This window comes from Dermacentor albipictus, chromosome 8 (assembly GCF_038994185.2).
Source record: "Dermacentor albipictus isolate Rhodes 1998 colony chromosome 8, USDA_Dalb.pri_finalv2, whole genome shotgun sequence".
Classification (NCBI taxonomy): domain Eukaryota; kingdom Metazoa; phylum Arthropoda; class Arachnida; order Ixodida; family Ixodidae; genus Dermacentor; species Dermacentor albipictus.
This window is the reverse complement of record NC_091828.1, coordinates 37,056,389-37,078,545: the sequence shown is the minus strand read 5'-3', so window position 1 is coordinate 37,078,545 and position 22,157 is coordinate 37,056,389. Positions and strand designations below refer to the sequence as shown.

General features: G+C 45.4%; 1 protein-coding gene across 1 annotated transcript in view; it reads left to right on the top strand.

Annotated features, from left to right (window-relative positions):
* LOC135901524 (cardioacceleratory peptide receptor-like) overlaps positions 1-22,157 on the top strand; it is a 172,456-nt gene that overhangs the window by 137,130 nt on the left and 13,169 nt on the right. Inside the window, exons 3-4 of the mRNA XM_065431366.2 lie at positions 13,057-13,160; positions 17,181-17,274. Coding sequence (XP_065287438.2) covers positions 13,057-13,160; positions 17,181-17,274 — 198 coding nt within the window. The remainder of the gene's footprint in view (positions 1-13,056; positions 13,161-17,180; positions 17,275-22,157) is intronic.

Genomic DNA, 22,157 nt, shown 5'->3' with positions numbered 1-22,157 from the left:
AAAAGAAGGAACAGATCAAAACGACGCCGCCTTGAAGTTCCCGCATCAGCTTCCCGTGACGCCCTACATTTTGAAGACGTTTGTTCAGATCTAGTCAACGTGGAATTCAAAAATATGAACCCCCTCGCTTCGGAAAAGATCTAGATGAGCTTAGCAAGTTTAACAACATTTACTGAGCCATGGTAGCAGAAATATATATATATATATATATATATAACTTTGTTTCGGCTTTGTTTTTTGTTGTTTTGTTACTTTGTTTAACGAGTCACATTTTGTGTTTCACTCTCCTGTTATGTCTGTAGCATCGGGACGATGCCTTATGAGAGGGATGAATTGACAGATGACCGCGTTTATCTTTTACGGGTGAACGCTTTTAATGTCTAAGAAATGTTATCGTTCAGCGCAGGACGCGTCTACATTATCGGAAGTTTCTAGAATGCTATCGAAGTTTCTGTCCGCTGTCGTCGCCGAACCTTGTGCAATCTGATTGCATGTATGCGTGACGCGAATGGCGTAGAACTATGTGGAACACACGCGGGTTCCAGCGGTTACTCTGGAACATTCGATGACTGAGCTATAAAAGCTGACGCGTTTGACCCGCTGATCAGATTTTCACGATCGCCGACGGTGTTCGCCGTTGTCACCGTTCTTTATGTGTAGCCTGTTTTTGTGGGCACAGGTTCGCCCAATAAAAGTAAGTTTCGTCTTTCACAGTATTGTTACTGTGTTTTTCATACGTCACTCCACGTGACAATATCGAATAGAGGTACTGACGGCGGAGTTTCGGCGCGTAAATAAAGAAAAAGTGTAACGTTGACCTCCATTTTCTTTTTAGCAATCAACCCCATAGGCGTAACCTCCCCCCCCCAAGAAAAAAAAGTTTTGAAATCCTGCATTATCGATCTGAACAGATTAATTGGTTTTCTTGATCATCCGTTAGCGACGCGTCCTAATTCCGCTACAGTTCAAAGCTATACGAACTTACTGTATCTTAGCAAATACGTTAACAATACTTCATTCGAGATCCGGTTGCCTGGTTCGCCACAAGCAGGATCTCATCAGCGTATGCAGTTTTGCCTAGGAAGTGGTTCCTTAAAGAAAGACGTTGCCGCTGTCGATAAACAAAATTAGGCAGCACTCAGCTCACTGTGTCTTCAACTGTAATGCGTTTAGCACTGAGTCGCTACACACTTCTTGCATACGCGATGTGGCAGCAGTGCGTTCATGACACAAGAGAGCTTCCGGTCTGAAGTAAGAAGTATTTCCTCGCATAGTACACTGTAGGCACCTGTTGATGTTTTCAGATATAGAGGACGCGCGTTGAGCTCACGTATGGGCTTTTTTTTGTTGCACTTGAGAATACAATTCACTTGCAAACATTCCAAGTAGGTAACAAAACTGGTGCCAGCTGGAGAGTCCTAATAGGCTATTATAACTTGAGTTGTTGCGGAGGCATTAAGCTGAAGTCTTCTGGGAACTCTGTAAGCGTGAGAACGGTCTATAGCTACACAAAGTGTTCCCACTGTGAAAACGAGTTATCAATGAGGCGTGTAGTGCAGCGAGTCCTCTTTTGCGGCTCCGTAAGAACATTTGGCGCCCTCTAACGCCGCCACCTGCTCATGGTGTCCAAAATGCAAGGCTTGCCGGTGCATGGAAACTCGTAGAAACGCATCTTTCGGCAATCGGGTGTCTCCCTCGCTCTCTTTTCTGGACACACTCCGTCATCTCCGAAACGGACAGTCCACTAGGTGGACTCGCTCTAGGGACGCGCTCTAGGGAAAAAAAGAACGACAACACATAGTTCAAACAACAAAAGGGCATTTATGGCACATTTCATAAACTGATGCTTGCTATCCGAATTTTCACTGATAGAACATTGCGATTGGCGCGCGACAAAATGCGGAAGTCCGACTCACCGCGACTTAATAGTGAGGGAATATGTTCGCCCCCATGCTGGACACAGACGCCTAGTAGTTCACATGTACGCTCACGCGAACGGTGGTGCGGTAGAACGATCGTGCTCGTCTGTTCTGGTGTCTCGCTCATAAGTTTTTTCTGGCATGTTCCCACAAAGGGGGTCGGCGAACGCTCGAAAGGCCCCTGCTGCTAGCCGATCCCAAGCCAAAGAGGTAGAGCCTACTCCCGATCGATCCCGAGTAACCCCTCCGTTAGCTGGCGTTAGCATCGGAACACTCTCACCATCTCTCGCATTGTGCTGCAACCACACCGACCGCCACCGGGGCTGAACTACGGGGTGAAGCCGGATTACAGGAAACAACTTCAAGGGACGCGTGAGAGTCGAGCATCCCCACACCTTTTCGGGCTGTTCATCTTCGCAGGCCGTTTTGACATATATGCTGCATTCAGTCGTTGCGAAATCTGTTCGAAGTTAACAATGAATAAAATCGATAAATTCCACGTACATGCGGGGATCGGTTAAAAGCACGCTAATTTGTTTTGACGATTACTGAAAATTATTCCATTCTCCTTCTTAACCTAGGTGTTGGTCAACGCTTCTGGCTTTATGCACGCATTGACAAAATTTGGTTCACTTCACTTCTTATCCCACACACGGCTCACTTTTACGCCCACTTCATCACTTCCCTGCAGCGGATTTCTTGCGTTTGTTGTTACCGGCTTCGTTTCCGACATTTTTTTTTCTTTGTACATTCAGGCACCTTTATATATATATCACTGCGACAGCTCGGCCTCCCATTGAACTGTCATGCGCTGTTTCTTTCCTGGGCTTCTCTGCAGAGGTGACCCACACGGCGATATATTTATCTGCGATGAGAAATTCATTTATTTCACCACTAGTTTTGATCGTTAATCTTATCTGTCTCGTCTTTTGCTCATCGATTTTTTATATTGGTGTTGTTGTGTTGGAACGGATTTTCAAGAAACGATTCTGACTTTCTGATCACTTACGCTTATTTATCGCAACTACAGATTTCTAAATTCACACCCCTAACACATTCCTCAAATCTGCCCGATTCTTGGCGAACACCCCTTACTTGGTAGGTACCACTGTCTCTAGAGTCATCATCATCACTATCCACTAGATGCGGCGTATATCCATTCCGGGGGATTGGGAACAACATTCACGTTCCGAGTGCCACATTTTGAGAACAGAATCGGATAAAGCGCGTCATCGCCTCGCGCGTGGGTCGGGAGAAACGGGATCTCCGTAATATTGCTACATAAACTCCCTTGTGGGACTTTCCAGATAGTACGTAGGCGTTATTTATAGTCGATCATGTTGCACAAATGCAACGAATGATTGGCTGAGCGTCGGAGTTGCGCAGATTGCGGCTCAGTGTGTCGAGGATAACCCAATGTGCGTCAAGTATTGCAATGATCTGTGGCAATCACTTGATTGTTGAACCTAATTAGTCGGAATGAATCTGGTTGGGAGAAATTATTGTGAAAGAAATTAGTCAGAAGTATGGTTAAATAATGTAATAAAAATTCATCTTCATTACCCTTAGTATTCTGGATGAGGCTTGCCTAATTTCATCGTAAAAGTTCGTAATTAGACGTAAGGCACCTAAATTACCTTAATTATTCTTGTTCAGACTGAATCAATTTATCAATAATCAATCAAAGTTTGGCCTAAATAATCTCGGTTACCCTAATACAGTTTTATTAGGCTCAAGTATTGTAGCATAATTACTGTTGATTCGAGTAATTAATTTAAGAAATGTTAATGTTAATTAGCCTCGTTGTTCTTATTCACAATCATTGAATTATAATCGCGCTCAAATGAGTCCGTCATAATTAACCTTATTATTATTTTATTGACCCAACTTGCTCCTAGTATGTATTCAGTACTCACTGTTTAACGCAGCCATAAGGCATTAAGATTTGTACCCCATAGGACCTGATGTTTATCTATCAAACGCATTATGTCACGCCTTACAGACAGACGGTCTTGCAGATTTCCAAGGGAAGGGACCCTAGAATGCTTGCGCATTAAAACGCAGTCGCACCAAGCTAGCGTAACCGATGTACGCGTAGTTACTTCTTAATTTAATGTGGTGCCGAAACTCGCGCAGGAGACTGCCATCTGCAGAACGGATCATGAACCGCCTATGTCGTCAGTGCACCTTCATACGAAGCATCGCTATCGTAATCATCGCCACCACAGCCGAAGCCTTGCAAGAAACCGAACCAACGCCTACCAACTTGCAAGCCCTATTAACCGAACTCGATTACAAAGACAGTTGCCTCGCCGAAGGGAACGACGATATCGAAGAGCTCGTGGCCGACAACAAATGCAAAGCGCAATTCACAGAAGCGCTTGCGCACCACGAGAATATCCCAAACGCCATCAGACTGGTTCGTTACCGTCTTACTTCCCGCTCCGTCTTCTGATTACCTACTGCTGTCAGTTTTTCGCGAGGACAGCAGGCAATAAATGCAGCCCGTACACATGATAAGCACACGAGCATGAGTGCAAACGCCGGAACATTGACGCAGCTTAAGGAACAACTATCGAAGCTTCCGAAAAAAGAAATGATAGGGCTTTGCGTGCTAAAGCCACTTTCTGATTGTGAAGCACGCCGTAGTGAAGGACTCTTGAAGTTTCAACCACTTGGTGTTCTTTAACGTGCACCTAAATCAAAACACACGGGTGATGTTTATTTTTCACCCCCATCAATATGCAGCGGCCGCGGCCGGGATTCGATCCCGCGACCTCGTGCTCAGCGGTCTAGCACTATAGCCACTGAGAAACCACGGTGGGTTATCGAAGCTTCTGACTGAGCGGAGGGTGTAGTGCCACCTGATACTGAACAACGGTCAGTTTATCGCCGACACGGGGCTCCAGACCACGGCTAAAACTGAAAACAAGTTAGAGCTGCCACTTAATCAAGCGACATTACGCGACGCCAAACCAGTCGCCGAGAAATGTGCGCGGAACAGACGTCACTGAGTAGCCACGTCGCACAAACAGACTTGAAACAAATCTTTTGATGCCTACGCCCTCGGGGTACTAACTGCGCATAGTGCGGGACAATCAAAGCCTGTCCCGCTACCACCAGAACCGCATTATAGAAAGTCACCATCGCTCTTGCTTCTCTCACCACCGCCACTGCAGTGAACAGAAAGAACACCACCGCCAAGGCCTCGCTCGAAAACGCAGGCCTGAATCAGCATGTCGAGAGCGTCAAGGCCTTCTACAGCCTCCAGGGACAACAAAAACGGACACAGTATACCACAACTGCCACAAGAATGACAGCTTTGCCGTGTGAAAATACGCTACGTGCCGCCACCCACGTTCAGGCCATCCCAGCGAGAGCGCTATATCGAGAACGCCACAACCCGGGCCAGCTCGGATGCGACTTAACCGATATCTTCAGCCTAGTTCAGCTTCATCGACCAGCAGCGCTACACTCCAATGACAATAGCGGTGAGTCGCTCCCCACCAGAGACACCCGACGAGTTGAAGCCCGAGCAAAAGTGTGCAAGTGTTCCGGCACTCTTATGACCTACCCCGGACCGACGCGTCGAGGTAGCACGAGAACCCTTCGAGGCGTCCTCATTGAGAACGAGAACCGACATGCAAGACATGCCTATAATCCACAGGTGAAAGTATAAAAAGAAAAAAAAAACTCCTCTGGCTTCTCATCCAGTCACTCATGCGCGATCCATTAAATCATGGGCATCTGTTCTAGCCTGGTGGGACGCCAGTACCTACTGTCGTCGCCACCGCAGCCAGTGAATCAAGCTGTTGCAGACTAGGAAAGTCCCCAGAAGAGCCCCTTTCAGTTTCGCCAGTTCGACCACCGCAAAGTAGAAATCTTCGTTCAAGCTGATGAGAATAAGGAACAAAGTTTAGACGACAAGGTAACCCCACTATCATCACCGACCATCTTGTCCGTTTCCTCATGGGCGGAAATGTGCTGAGGACGGAAGAGTATGAATTCGCGCAATCACCTCGCGCATGGGCTTCGGACAACAGGGTTCCAATGAACCATTTGCCCCGAGCTTCCATAGCTGATGGATACGCAGTTACTTCATTAACTATATCACGTGCACAGTTGCACCATATGCAGTGGCCCAAGCATTCTACTTGGTCACATACCGACTGGCAAAGAACCCAGTGGCCAGAGCTGTTGTATAATCGAAAGACGGCAGCATCCAGCACTCGCAAAGTGTTGGGAAAGAGGAAACAAAAGCTTCGTTTAGAAAAAGGAAAAAACAAAACAAATCCAGTATATAGCACTCTATGGCGCTTTTTTGTATGCATGCTCTTGGCATTGCACAACGGAACTGTTAGACATCCCGCACGGCATTAGTGCCAAACACAAAGAACGCCTCTCCAGGGAGTGCTTCGGCCACGCTGAGGTAGCGTGGTGGTCCTTCTGCGTAATGTGCCGTCGTTTGAGTGGTTCCAAATATGGGCTGAGAAAATTAGATAGTTTTTGAGAAGAACACAAAAAAAAATTTCATGGCCTTTCGTACATAGGCCTGACTGGAAGTGATAATCCTATGTAGAGCACTCTTGAGAATGTTGAAAGTTGTTATTGAGTGAGGGCAACTATTTTGATGTGATGTAAGACGTCTGAGTTTGCGATAGGCTTAAGGGCAGAAGAAATATTGCAGTGGCTGGTGGGTACGATCACCTGATATGGCGAGAAATTTGTGCTACTTTCTTCTCCGCTAAACCGATTACATTATCGAAGTCCATTGAATCCTGATAGCGTGATATCTACTATAAATAATTTTCTTGATTCTGGTAGGCAACTTCGGTCAACCGTTAATTCCTGCCCCCTCCCTCCAAGGAACTGCGGGAACATGAGAGTGAATTTATCCAACTAAGCTCACTGACAGTACTATATACGAAAAACTATGAAAGCTACATCTGTAGAACGTCTACGCAAGTTAGACAGCGGACGACACAATACCATAAATTGCTTATTGAAAAAAAGATTGAAATTAATTCCTTATTTCAGCAGAAGGAATTAATTTAGACAGCAGAAGTAAAGAAAAGAACACAGTCAAAAGTCGCCATGGACTTAACGCACGACTGTACCCTATAGCTACATCAAGTGAGGCATAAGAATGTACGTATAGTTTTTAGTGCATGAATAGTAGCGTACATCATACATACCTAATTCATACAGAATACATATCATACCTAACACGTTAAACAGTTTCAAGTGTACGGGCATTTTTTTCCGAGTGAAATCTCTCTTTCTGCTTTTCAGAGGGATCGTATCCTTTATTCGTATTACTGCTCAAAGGAAACCTGAGTTTTGAGGAGTAATTGAGGCATCTTGTACGCTGTTTAGCGCATTCAATGCTACCTTTGATAAACGCGGCACTTCTTCTTTCATAGCAAACAACATGTGCACTACTTGGAAATAACGCCTACAACACTATATTAGACGTCTTTCGGTATTCTCGACTGATAATAGTGTTACACATTGAATAAAGCCATACATTCCTAGATTTATGTACCATGGACATGGACGGCAGCTTCCCCAGGAAAAGCGGTTTTCTGCACCCATAATGTCGACCTGAAATTATGACTGCAAATCATTAATTTCATGTGTAAAGAGCGTAGGTTAGGGCGTGTTGGTATTCCATAACTGAGGTTTTTTAGCGCACGAAAAGGGACGAAAGACAGTGGCAAGACAGATACCTTCACAGATAGCGCTGTGTCCGCGCTGATAGCACTGTGTCCAGATATCGCTGTGTCCGCGTCTTGCCACTGTCTTTCGTCTCTTTTCGTGCGCTAAAAAACCTCATTTCATGTTGTTTCGAGAAGGCTTTTGAAAACTACATTTTTCTTCTTTTATTCTTCAGCCCCTGCTATATATCAAGACGCGCGCAATGGTTGGTGCGTTTTGGGTCGTTCATTCTCACGAAAGGCGTAAACTTAGGTTCTGCTCTTTGACATATTTTCCGATATGCTCTCAGTATTTGAGGCAGAAATCACTGTGTCAATATTGCGCAGTGATTTCTGAGAAAACCAGAAAGAACATGTAAGCACACATCGGCTGAGTAGGCCAATGCACTTTTGTAAAGAAAGTGTGCATCCCTTTACACATTTGACCATGCAAGCAAGGGTCTAATGTGTTCCGTCTCCTTTAAAAATTGAAATTCATGCGTGTCCACATCAACTCAGCGAAGTCGCCACAAGGTATCTGTAATTCTCTGCAGCGGATCCGAAAGCACTGCGCATATGAGAGCCACACAATTTCATGCCTTCTGCGGTTCATATCCTTATCACTTTTTCAATATACGTTGTATTGTAATATTTACGCATGTAAGAAGTGTACGTATGGTAGGGTGCTTAGCAGTCACGTACACACTGTGCCTGATCTCACTCTCGCTATTCATGTCAGAACTAGGTTTCTAATCCCTTTAAATTATTCTTGGGTGCTTTAATGGGCTCAAAGTGAATTACCTTTGGCCCGTGTAGCAGCAAACTCACATGGGGACATTTTCTTTAAACACTTAATTTGCTAAGAGAGATTCCGACGTGATGGCCACTGAATGCGTTGCCCATGTTACAGCATTTCTTTAGAATCTGCCGCAAGGCGGGCAGGAAATATAACAAAATCAAGTGAAGGCTTTGTAAGACTCTGTATAAGCCAGGGCCTGTAGCAAAGTCTCTGCAAACCTATTTTCCGTCGCCCAAAAGATTTTTTGTTCTGCGTACGCCTCCATTGTGTTCAGCCTTTCCTGTTATGTTAAGCCTGATCGCCTGCTTTAAAGGGCACAGCCGAAGCAGGCGTCGAGTGGCTGTCATTGGCACAGGAGCCGAGCACTCGGACACGCTCGTTGTTACGCGAAGGGAGGCAACGCATGGTGAGTACGCGGCTGCTATGCGTCCTACCATAAAAACATTTTCATACATGCGAAAACTTTAACATAGAAGATAGATTGGAAAAGTCACAAGAATAAAAGCAGCAGAGGGCTTGTAATTGTGCAGCGATCATTTGAGGCCAACAAACACTTAGCCGAGGAAAGGGAGGAGGTGAGGCACTGACACTATGTATCGATGAACTTTACAATCATGTCAGAGTGCTTGTATTTGTGATCTCCCTAAATTTCTGAACAAAGGTAAATTTAAGGAGAGCGGAGAGAAGGCTGCAGCTATATTATTTTGGTGTCTGCGTCTCGACGCATATTCCAAATTGGTTGGAGTGGCACCTCCGAGTATGGCTGGCTGACACTCGCAATGCTGGACGTTTTATATGCCCGAGGCAATGGACGCCGGAATAACTGGTTTTTTTCAACGATAGCCGCCATTTTCATTATATTTTTGTTTCTTCATTGCCAGTTTTGTTAATTAACATAAACCAGAAGTTATACATATCATTCGCAGTACGTGAGCATACACTGGAATGTCTTGGGGTAAACGTCTATAGAGCGCATGCGTGGAGGTTGGCTACATTCATTAGGAATATGTGCTAGGGCACTACCGCTAGCTTACTCTGGGGGGATTTGCACATTACTAAAAACAAACGGCTGTCTTTTGCTTCTCTTCATTTTTATTTAACATGTATGGATAGGTAAACTGATAATTCTAGGTATATCCTGGAGGTTATACGCATTACATTGCCGCGAAACTAACAGTGCATTAGGCGCACATGACCGTTTTAGGTAGTATTGCCATCTCTCATACTAGAGTTCAGATAGTCTTTGCGAATATTTGCAATAATGTTTAATATTGTGAAACAATTTGCGAGGCTCACCTCCCATATTACTCTAGCTGTTTATGACACTGATCGATTGAAAGTTTTATTTTAAATTACTTCGTATCCATTTTAAAACCCACCAAGCACAACCGTCCTAATCCGTGACTGCTATGCGCCATACCGTAAAAATTGTTTATACATGCTTAAACTTTACAATAGAAGATATATTGGACAAATATATTAGCATCAATAAATATATAGCCGTAGTTCGGTAGCTAAGTGTCCAAAATTCGCTAATTTTAGGTTGGCACTAGCAAAAAAGAAAGGGGGGGGGGGGTGCTGCAACGAGTCTTGCCTGGAAACTCGTCTTTTTTTGTGAGAGAGCATGAAATGGCTCATTGAGTGAAAACGACAACGTCTGCAGCCGCGAAACGACAGCCAACTTCCCATTGTCTGCGACGTGACTCTGCCGGAATGCACTCTACCGGAATAAATGGCATTTCAGCCCTAAGACTACACTGTATAAAATGTACTAAAATATTCTTCGCTTGCTGAGACCAATAAAGCATATTCATCTTCATCAAGTGAAGCGCGCTTTCATTTTAGAAGTATCGAGCAGCCGACGTCCTACCTGAATTTATTTAACTGGTAATTCGCAACAGCGTGCCTTGACAAAATTGATGGTAGTTTTTTCGTGAATTGATCATTGCAGCAGCAGCTGTCGCTCTAGGCACGACATAGGAGCCGGAAAAATCTGTCTACACCCTATGTAAACTGTCGCGAATTTGCGTATGAATCGAGGCGAATAATTTTACGCTGCTGCGTATCAAGGTTGTAATTTTAGACATGAAGTGGTATTTCATGCTCAAGTGTTTTGTTACTCCTAGTTCTATTAGCTGCAGCGCGTTTCTGCGCCTAAGCTGTAAGTGTCATTTAACTTAATGCGATCACGCTCTAATTCTATCACCCGACCGGGCCAGAAGTGGCGTGTATGGTTACTGGCTGCAGCTGGTGCAATAAGATGTTGCAACTTTTGAAAACAAAATATAATGCGTATACTTGCGTTTGGGGTTTATTATTTTTATATATTAACCCGTCGTCAACAGTATCTCGTCTACAGTCAGTCCAGTTTCACTTCACGCCTGCGGCTGAAACATTCTTTTTATGTTTAGGCACAAATAAGAAGAACTTGTTTGTTCCGTGCACAGAACTGATTCCTTCCCTCCAGGATCTGTTTCTTCAGGAAGCCTATTAGGCCATGTTCCCGGTGGTTTCATTTGGGTGATCGCTCTTCGATGACCCACCACAAATTTTCCGTTGAACATGACGACCAAGCTCAAACGTGCCGTTGATATTTAAAGGGTTCATTTTCGCCGTTGCGAGCTCAATTATGCCGAAACATGCCGTTGAATTTTGTAGGTATAACTGACAAACATCAGCAGGAATTCAAATGTTATTAGCGGGCTGCGCATCCTCGTTTTCTTAGTAAAGCAGTAAAGGGCATTTTTTCAATCATCCCACAGCAGGGTGCGCTTGGGGAGAAGGTTGAGGAAGGCATGATTGTAATTTCTTTAATATGTAGGAGCGTGCCTGAGAAATATATTTATTTAGGCGAGGTGCTTCATTAGGATGTCCCAGGCTTACGCAGTCGCTTTCCTTTTAAGGGAGCAATACACACCCACCGGTGAGTCTATTCGAATTAACTCGTGGAGTTTATGTGCTCAAAACGCAGGTTTGTGAGTTGCGCTCTGTCAAAGTTGCGATTTCCTAACACAGCTAAAACTTTCAGTACAGAACACAAAACGATAGCTGCTGTGCATTTTACAAGTGTTTAATGTAAGTGTTAAAGCTCACGCTCGATCAAACGGAACATAAGCTACCATACTATGCGAAGGCAATACATTGGTAATATTACACCGTGAAAATGTTTCTTTCACGAAGAAATCTAGGTCACGGAGGTATATTGAATTTGAACTTTGGGCGTGCAATCAACTTGGCTATTGCTTGATATGCTGCTGCAGGGGTGAGTGCCCCATGTCTATTATAGCTTTAGACGACTTGATTTGTCAAGCTCAACGAAGTGATTTGCGTCATCGCAATAAGGCATGCGCAAAGGTGACAGTATCAGTTGAGCCCGACACTCAAGCAGGATCATGGGATGCCAAGTATGCGGGGTTTACGCCATTATGTTTGCCATCACTACATTAATTTAGCAAGTATGCAACTTTTTTTTAAGTTCCTATAGGTCTATGCGTCTCGTCATACATACCCTAAGCACTGGCGTCTCAATGTACTAATTATGACGGTTATTATTGTTTCATCTACTCTAAATTCAGCAACATGTTACACTCCTGTAACTGGATTAAGACGGCAAGCTGGGCGAGTTGTTGAGTGAACACGTTCCTATGGGTGGGCAGCGCAACCCGGACGAAGGGCGAGAGGAAGTACACAATACGAGCGTACACAATACGAGTGCAGTGTACTTCCTCTCGTCCTTCGTCCGCGTTGCGCTGCCCACCCATAGGAACTCCTGCAACACTTGAAGGCGAAAGATTGCTCCACACTGAGTAGGGCATTAAGTTATACCAACGGTGTGGTGAGACTTCTTGCGGGAGATACCGAGCCGCAGTGTGCAGTGAACGTGTGGCTCGCTAGGTCGACTTCCTAAACGACGCACGCGAGCACCTAATGCACCACCTAAGTGTTCTTTCTTTCTTTCGTTCCTTTTTCGTTATTTCATTTCCTGTTTCTTGCTTTCCTTTGTTGATTTTTTTCTTTCGTTTCTTCAGCCATATTCACCCGTTTCAGCTTTGCTTGCGTAAAGGAGTGTGAGCCATTCTGATGACAATATTTTTTGCATGAATGAACCAGACCTCGCTATTAGAGGAAGCTCTAGCTCGGGACCAACTCCGACGAGGCAATTTCAAATTCAAGAAAAACGCAAAAACGCTTTTCTATGATGACCCCTGGAATGACCTTAATAAAATTTCTTGCACTTGAAATACAAAAGTGGGTAAGTACTGGGGGCTATTAAGCGGAATTTTGATTTATTCCTGGATCTTGTTGAGAAATTTTTCAGAAGTTCGTAAGTTCGAAAAACAAAGAAGCACGAAGTTTACAAATTCATAATTCTCTGTCAAGAACAGATATTTCAGTTCTGTAAACGGCATCGATTGGATCATTCAAAGCGGGCTAATTAGAAATGTCAACTTATATATTACGTTAATCTGTTGCTTTGTTGCTCACAATGGCATCATCCGCGCAGAAGGTAATGAAAACTGAACACAACAAGGCGGCGTTCAAGAAACTAGAAACTCCAGAATTACTCGTTCATTAATACACACACGACAGAATTTTGAATGGGAATTTTTCATCAATGCATCCTACTTTTTACTCTCTTCAGATCTCGGCGTGGGGCTAGTGAGCGTCCTAACCGACATCATCTGGAAAACAACTGTCGACTGGCATGGAGGCCACTTCGGTTGCAAAATCGTCAAATTTGCACAGGTGAGGCCTTCATTACCACTTGATCTGAATAAGGGTTAGTCAGCTGTCGTAATGGCAAATCTGGCGATGTGCAGTACCTTCACTCTTTATCTGTCGTCTACAGAACGAAGACAGAGAAAGCAAGCATTTCTATATAGGAATAACTTCTTTTCCTCCGAAAAGTTAAAGCATCAAATGAGAAGACCGTTGTACCCGAATGCACTTCTGAAAAATGAGTTGCCAGATCAACACGATCATAGCAAAAAATTATGTGCTGCGCTTACGTTTCAAAGCGAGCAATGTCGCCTAGGCAACATATTTGAGTGGACAAACGAGGTGTAGACAGCCTAGTGTGTGTATATTTGTTTATATATTTTGGTCTCGCTAATTCGAACAGTTGCGTTTTCATCAAATTATGTTCGAAGTGCTACCGACGAAGCAGTCCAGCTTCGTTATAACCTCTTTCGTAATTATTATGCAACGTATTCAAAGCCACCGGATACCCCCCTTCTCTAAAAATCTTTTTTTTATCCTCTGTCGATGTTTGCTACATGTTTTTAATCTCCCTAATGGATTTTGTCTAAGGGCACCAAGTCCAGCTCCCCAAAGCGCAATATATCTACCACAGTAGTGGTATATTCGCTGTTTTCTACGTGATATGTACTTCGTGTGGTAAGTAAGGCTAAACTTGTGCTCATCTCTCCATTCGCTCCCTGGGTCTCTTACTACTATAAGGAATAATTTTTGTAGTCTTGCTTACATCACTTCTATTCGGTATGAAATAAGCAGCGGCTTTCTAAAAAAAACATGTTTCAGGAATGTAGATTTATTTAGAGCAGCCTTGTTAGACACTGTGTGGTGTTTTGTGCACATTTATAATTTTCTATGTACGTAAGTTCAAAAGGAACTCACTCATTTACTCTACCTTTTAACGGTATCCATTATCGAACACAGCCTCCTTGGACCACTTGGTCGCGTTCGCTGCACCAGTGCATTGTTAAAACTATATTCCAAGCAGCACTTTGTCCTGTTTCATAGTGTACTGTTTTTTTGTGTCATATTTGAGTTGCATGTTTACTCGCGCTCCAGTTTAAATGTACACTAAAGAGGGACAATGAACCAGGTCATTCACACCGGCGGCTCTCAGAGGTCGCACGACTAAGTCCTTTGCAAAGTGACCTGTTGCAAATGGTTGCCTTTAGTCGGGAGGCGACTCTTCCGAGAGAGACGCTCGCTGCTCCATTTTTCAGTCACGTTACTGAACCTACTGACCTAAATGGCGGCGCAGGAGCTGGACGCTTACATTAATTGCCGATGGCGCTGCGAGCAGATGTGAACGGCAACAATCGCCATACGTTTAGGACTTGAGACGGGCTAGTCACGCTTGCCGGTTTGAACATCGGTCCCCGTGAGCCATGTCTTTGTTGTCAGTTGCAGTCGGCATGGCGACATCTAATAATATATAATAATATATGGAGTTTTACGTGCCAAAACCACTTTCTGATTATGAGGCACGCCGTAGAGGGGGACTCCGGAAATTTTGACCACCTGGGGTTCTTTAACGTGCACCTAAATCTAAGTACACGGGTGTTTTCGCATTTCGCCCCCATCGAAATGCGGCCGCCGTGGCCGGGATTCGATCCCGCGACCTCGTGCTCAGCAGCCTAACACCATAGCCACTGAGCAACCACGGCGGGTTATGGCGACATCTGGCGATCACTTACGTAAATGCACCGTAAGAGCGGCAGAGTATTCTTTCACCATACCCATAGGCGAAAACTGATTATTTAGAAAAAATGATGTCTGTACATAGATATTCTCAGAATAATTTTTGCTATGATATTTCGCGTGACGTTACGAATTTCGAAGAATTTTCTGGTATTTGAGCCGTCTCAGTGAACCAACTTTTTCTATACCTGCTATGTTGTGATTTGATTTCCTTAAAATGCAATTTGTTGCTACAATATCTGTGTGCTGCTGTTGTTTGAAAACGTAAAACATCTGCAATCGCATTAATAAATGCATCTTTGCCTCACTGATGAGCATAGACCCGAGCAGATGCTGTCTAAATCCACAACATAGCGGGCAAAAGGTGTAGTGACCTCAGGACAGCGACACCACTCGTCTTTACTTTCTTTTTTTGGTTATCAAGCTATCCAGAACAGTAAGAGTGGTCGCTTTATTTCTGCGGAAGCCTAATGAACCGATACATCTATATTCAATATTTGTAATTTGGTTCCGTTTACTTGTATTTGGCATACTTTGCGCTCATAAATTTTGCGCATGGAAGTATTTACGTTGGTTTAATTATTACGTGTATATATTGTATTTTTACAGTGAACCACAAAAAGCACGTGCAGCTTACTTCAACAACATATAGCGCGATAAGTACGCGAGGCATATATAGGGTGCACTGCGATCGCACATTGTGGTACGCCTCGGTACCACACTCATAATACTCGGGGACAATGCAGCGAATTGAAGCTGCTTTTTTTTGAAACATTAGGAAAGCTAATCATTGTCACCTTAATTGTTAAACTAAAACACAGGAATAAAATTCAGACAGAACTCATGTCATGATGAATATTCACCTTCGTGAAGTTAGCAACAATAAAATTAGCAATAGTAACTCAGCGACACCCCGTATTGCCACCGCCAAAACGGCTCATCTATGGGGCCTATGGGCAGCCGGGCTCCACTGCCGTGCATGCCTCTGGACAGGCTGCGCCACCTGGCTGCGCCGCCACGAAGTCGGTGCGTGCCACGTGTCCTCTTAGATGTCCAGACAAAATTGTTCGAGTATTTATGACTCGATATTAGTTGGCGTCCAAGAGGTTCATTAAATTGCGGAGCACACCCATTGACACATAGACAATGACCCAATTGCTGGCTTCGATCAAGGTTCCCTCAGCACAACAGCTTGATGCTCCTCCAATCAACCTATGAACAAACCACTGACATTTGGCGTGAAAGAGGTTAGGTACAAACACAGAAACATCCCCAAAAGTGAGATAAACTTTCTCAGAGTAATAATATCTATAAAATGGTCCTATGATGTCATTCGGTAAGAAAAAAATTAAATTATGGGGTTTTACGTGCCAAAACCACTTTCTGATTATGAGGCACGCCGTAGTGGGGGACTCCGGAAATTTCGACCACCGGGGGTTCTTTAACGTGCACCTAAATCTAAGTACACGGGTGTTTTCGCATTTCGCCCCCATCGAAGTGCGGCCGCCGCAGCCGGGATTCGATCCCGCGACCTCGTGCTCAGCAGCCCAACACCATAGCCACTGAGCAACCACGGCGGGTTTGGTAAGAAGAGTCATGCTCCTTTAGCTTTTTGTAGATTTATCCGGCATAGTGAGATGTAGCAAGGGTAAGGCCATAACGTTACAGGTGCAATAAGTGCAAATGCCCCCGTGGGTGCAATAAGCTTTTGTTCCAGTTGATTTTATGAGCATAACACGCTAATTATAAACTAACTAGGCAAAGGTACCTTCACCCATGTCTAATGTGGTTCCGTAAGAACAACATTTTCACCTCAAGCTGCGGTCACGCTCATTACGCTTGGATAATGACCTAACGTGCGATGAAGCGCCACTCAGATATTGAGATCAACACTTCGTACCATGGAACAGTTGGGCGCTGTGTTTATAGATCTTTAGTGGCTATTCTCCGAAACATAGAAGTATGACTATTTGCTGTCAATTTGTAGGCACAACCGAAACCAATTATTCGCTAACGAACCGCTCATACAAGAAGTAAAATGAATCTCGTTTCCTTTCATATTTCGAGCGCTTGAGACATTTGAATATATAACATGCCTACTATGGTGAATATTAATTGCTACTTGCTGCGTGACATTGTGTGCGCAAGACGTCAGCACCTACCTGTTATAAAGTAAATTATTTTTTTGTGCATTGCAGCGCTCTTAGCCAGTTGTGTTATGCAAAAATATTTTGCCGCCACATACGTAGTTGGTGAAATATCAAGCGTATATTTATGTGCGTATAGTTCATAACATTTTTTTAACATATCCAGGTGCTGGTAACATACTCTTCGACATACGTGCTGGTGGCACTGAGCATCGACCGCTACGACGCCATCACTAGGCCTATGAATTTTTCTGGAAGCTGTAAGTGGTCTTTTCAACGTATTATCATTTGAATAAAATGGTAGATGTCAAAGATGTAAATTTCTAAAAATAAAATTCTGAAACAAAAGCTATATTTTGTAATCAGAACACCGTGATTTAATTCAATCACTAGTTTGTACCAACAATAGCGTGAAGCTAGGTATAGTTTATTAATTATCTTCATTTCATTCTCTTGTGCATTCTGCGCATATATTTTACCTTTCACGTTTGTACTTGTTGCCCCGCAAATGTACACTTAGGTTGATTGCACAGCTTGGCGCCGAATTCTTTTTCCGCTCGTTCTTCATTATGTCTTCGAAGTTTGGCCAATTAGGGCAGAGTTGACTGCATCACTTTTGCTGCCTGCTAGGCGTCATATGAAAGCCAGCGCGAAACTGACACGTATTCGAGAGGCAGACAGCATGAGCGCTATCTTATCAATGGTCTTTGTTTGCATAGAAATGGTTTACGTGAAAAAAGTGAAAAACAACACTAAATAGCTCACTCAACACAATAGCTCACTAAACCGTGAGCTATTGCGCAATGCCACTGCGCGTGTTACGGTTGAAGCTAACGTCAATAGGCCTTGATGATAGTCATATACCAGAAAAGCATTTTCACACACTACATTCCCACGAAGCATAGTCATGTCCCCTTTTGAAGCTGAATATATACTCCTCGTAGCGACGATATGCAAGATTAGTTTTATCAAAGAAATACTTCGTGCCAGCGTTTAAGTAATCGAATGCGGCACTCCATGGTACGTTTTCGCTGTTTGTATTTCATGTGGGGTTGAGATAGTGGGGTTGGGGAATGCTAAAACACACCTTGAAGGTTCCTGAATACTACGGTTGCTAGTTCTGTGGACTTAGTGTCCGAAAGTCTTCGCTGTGCTTGAGTGAAAGAATCAAACAAAGGCAGGGAGGTAAAGCAGATGGACGTCCGGTTGGCTAGCCTGCGCGGGGCAGATGGTATGAGAAATTGAAAGAAAAAATTCAGCACGATTTCAATCTGTGGAGGTTGATGACCAGCGAAGCTGTGTACGTGGGGCCCTTAATGGCGGACTGTCCATTACCATGCGTCAAACGCTGCATGCAGATAAATGGAAGGTTAGGCGCGATTAGTCGCTCCTTCACGATGTTGAGCCTTGGAAGATGAAGAAGCGCCGGGGGTACACGTACCCATGTATTGTTGCAAAAGACGAGACGACACCTTTTACTAACGAATTCCGGCACGTAGAACAGAAACACACCTCACCTCTCCCACAGGGCATACACGGGTTCGCCGTAGCGAAGGAAGTTGCGCGTTGGTCGCAGTCCCGCAGTGAAGTAGTGTTTGAGAGGTCGCTTAAAAATCACAAACGGTCACACACAACACAGGCCAACAATATTTGTACCCCACAAACTGACTCCAAAACCGGGCCGTAGCTCCGGTGAAACGTTCAAAGTTTGCGAGATCGGGGCAACGTGGACGCTTCACATCTCTTTCCGCCTCACTGTCCTGGCGGGCAGCATGCTTACGGTGCCGCCACCATGGGAGAGCGGAAAGGAAAGAAGATGCGCAAGTGCTTGGAACGTCGACAAAGACAGCGTGGTGCAAACACAGACATGAGCGACGCTGGTAAAAGTGTAGTATAAGCCTAATATCTGATACGGGTTGTATTTAGATCTGATATATTAAAATTGTTTTTGCAAATTCGCGGAGTACTCAAAGCCTGCTTCGCCTCCGCAACCGATCGGCCCACTTTTGCACTATCTTCTTCGGGATCGGCCCTCGTATGGGAAGAAATTCCCGATTTACAAGGCTGCTCAGACGCATGCAATTTTTTACAGGACCTAGCAATATGCCTCTTCGCCGGAAGAAGGAGAAAGCAAACATAGGGGTAAACGTTTACCACCCGCACAGTGGTAAACGTGTGGCAGAGTAAATCTGCCAATGTTAATTTCGTGAACACGCAAAAGAAACTTATGTGCGAAATTGCTGACACAATGTCTGGGCTCACCTTGTGAAATGACGGTTCACTGTAGCGGGCTTCTTCCAGCGACATGTGGTCGATATTGGAGAAGTGCTTCCGGGATTTCGAAATGTGATAAAGCGCTAGCAGGACGTGAATGAACACTATATTGTACTGGCCAGATACATTCCCGGTGTGGGGCACAACATAAGGAGGGTTGGCAGTAACGCTAACGTTGAAGTCGTCTTGCCTGCCAGTGACACGCTCTGCCAAATTGCGCTGTAAGATACATATATAGCCGCATCCTATGTGGTCTCCACGGGTGTGTGCCAGGTGATTCAAAGAAAGCTAAAATAGCGCGCGGGTAGAAAAACAGAGATGACAACGGCGTCGCGTTAACTGCTATGATAAAGTGCTTTATTACGTACTCTACACCGGCTTGCCCGTCTCCTACTAGGCCGTGACACTGGTGGAGGTGCTGGGGATGATTGCCGCATGCTTGGTACCTGTTCGCGGAGATATACATCGAACGCGGAATCACCTTCGTTTCGCGAAACTCCTGTTCACCGGTATAGTCACCGTCTGCTAGGTTTGATGACGAAATTCAACCTTTTGTGGGACCCTGCAGGAATCCGTCTACCTACTTCCGCCGTGGCTACTACAACTCCATCGCAGGTGTCGCTGCAGAATGCCAAAATTCCAGAAAGTTTCCATGGTGCCTCTTTCGAAGATGTCCAAGATTAGTTGGACCAATCCGAGCGTGTATCCAATTATTATGACTGGGGCTCCCAGCAAAAGCTGGCTAATGCCTATATTGCTCTTCAAGACAGTGCGCGGACGTGGTTTGTGAGCGGGGAAAGGAGTTTGACCACATGGGATGCCTTCCGCACCCAGCTGCTAGACACATTCGCTAGTAGCGACAGAAGAGACAACGTGCAGCGCCTTCTCGAATCCCGTATTCAATAACCAAAAGAGGGCGTTTATGTTTGTAGAAGATATGGCCCACCTTTTTTGCAGAACAAACCCTGAGATGGCTGAAGAAAGGAAGTTGGACTATCTCTCGCGCGGAGTGAAGGAGAAACTGTTTGCAAGACTCGTGAAGAATCCGCCGACGACAGTGGCTGAATCTACCAAGGAGGCTACCGCTATTGAACGGGCTCTACAGCAGCGGTACCGCCAATATAATAGCAAGAACTCGCCGGTGAATGCTTGAACACTGACTGAGAGCTGCGGCACCTCTGCGCTTGAAGTTATCTGAGAGATTCTGCGAGACGACATCCGGCAGCTCTTGATTTCTCCCATGGCACCAGCGGTGACTTCTGTCGCTGATCTCGTTTAGGACGAAGTTTGACAGTCTTTTTCGTCGCCGGACTGGCAGGCGACGTGACGATTAACCAACGCGGAAGTGGTTTGAGACCCTACCTCCCGCCACTTCGATGCTGCTGACAACTTCAACCAATACGACGCAGCCATCACCGCCACCCCTTACGCCCTATTTTCTACAGCCACTGCCGCTACCAGCTATGCCGTACCGCCGACAGCCGATCGCTGTGCCTCGGTCTTACGGCGAATCCCCTGCTGGCTACCCGCTTTGTGTGTTATGTTGTATTTGTGTTGCACCGCTGACGGCCGGCCGCTATGCTTTCAATGGGGTGAAGCAGGACACGTTTACCGCGCGTGCCACTACCGCGCAGCTGAGTATCCAAGATTTCCCAACTGCAATTACCTTCTGTTTCACGGCAATCCTACAAACTTCCGGCAGGAAGATTTAACAACGCCTTGATCGCGTTCTTCATTTCCGGCTCGTTACACCACACCGACCCATCGCGATTTTCTTGCGCCTCTAGGGACAGGTCCCTTAGCCCGCGCCGTGGAAACTAGAGGCAGTGGCTACCCGGGGGGACGTTGCAAATCGTCTAACTTTCCAAGAGCCCCCGTCACCGACGATCTACGGCTATAAAACTCCGGCGACTCCAAACACACCACCTGTAACCGACGCGGTCAGCGCCGATCTTGTTCGCATTGACGTCGACCAAGTGGCCGCTCTCGTCGATACTGGTTCGAATTTTTCGACAGTAGGTGTAAAGCTGGCCGACAGGCTGAGGAGAGTCAAAACGCTGTGGACTGGGCCCAACATCAGAACTGCCGGCGGCCTGTTGATGACGCCAGGAAAATTCAGAGCCAGAATAGTAATCGCCGGCACAGCCTTCGTCTCCACCCTCGTCATTCTCTTTGAGTGCTGCAAGAAACTTATATTGGGTATGGATTTCTTGAGAGAGTATGGTGCAGTGAATTATGTCTGCGACCTCGCCGTTACATTTTCTGTGAGCTCAGGCGACGTCGACTCTGTGGAACATCGGTGACCCCGCTTACGTATCGCCGGCGACGACGTCACGCTTCCGCCGCGAAGCTGTTACCTAGTGCCTGTAGTCTGCGACAACTTGCACACAGGGCGTGGCGTCACTGAACACATCGACGCACTGGAACTGAGTCAAGCCGTTTCCATCGCCAGGGCCGTAGTTAATGTATTCGAATGACATGATGAACTCCTACTGACGAATTTTAGCAGGGAACGTCGACACATCGTTAAAGGCACAGCTGTTGCGTACTTCGACGAATTTACCCCAATAAAAGACTGCCTTTCAGTGCAGCACGCGTCGTCCACCGTTGCTATGCCTGCTCCTGAGGCTGATGTCAGTCACACCTTATCTGTCGAACGCAGCGGCCTCCTTGAGCGCATCGATGTGTTGAACAGCTGCTTCTCATTTACGTAACGAGTTAGCCCGACGCCGCTCACTAAGCACCGTATTGTCACCCAAGCCGACGTCAGACCCATTCGGCAGAATCCGTATCGTGTAGCACCGAAAGAGCGCGAGGCAATACAAACACAAATGAAGCCGATGCTTGAGAACGGGATTATTCGGCCATC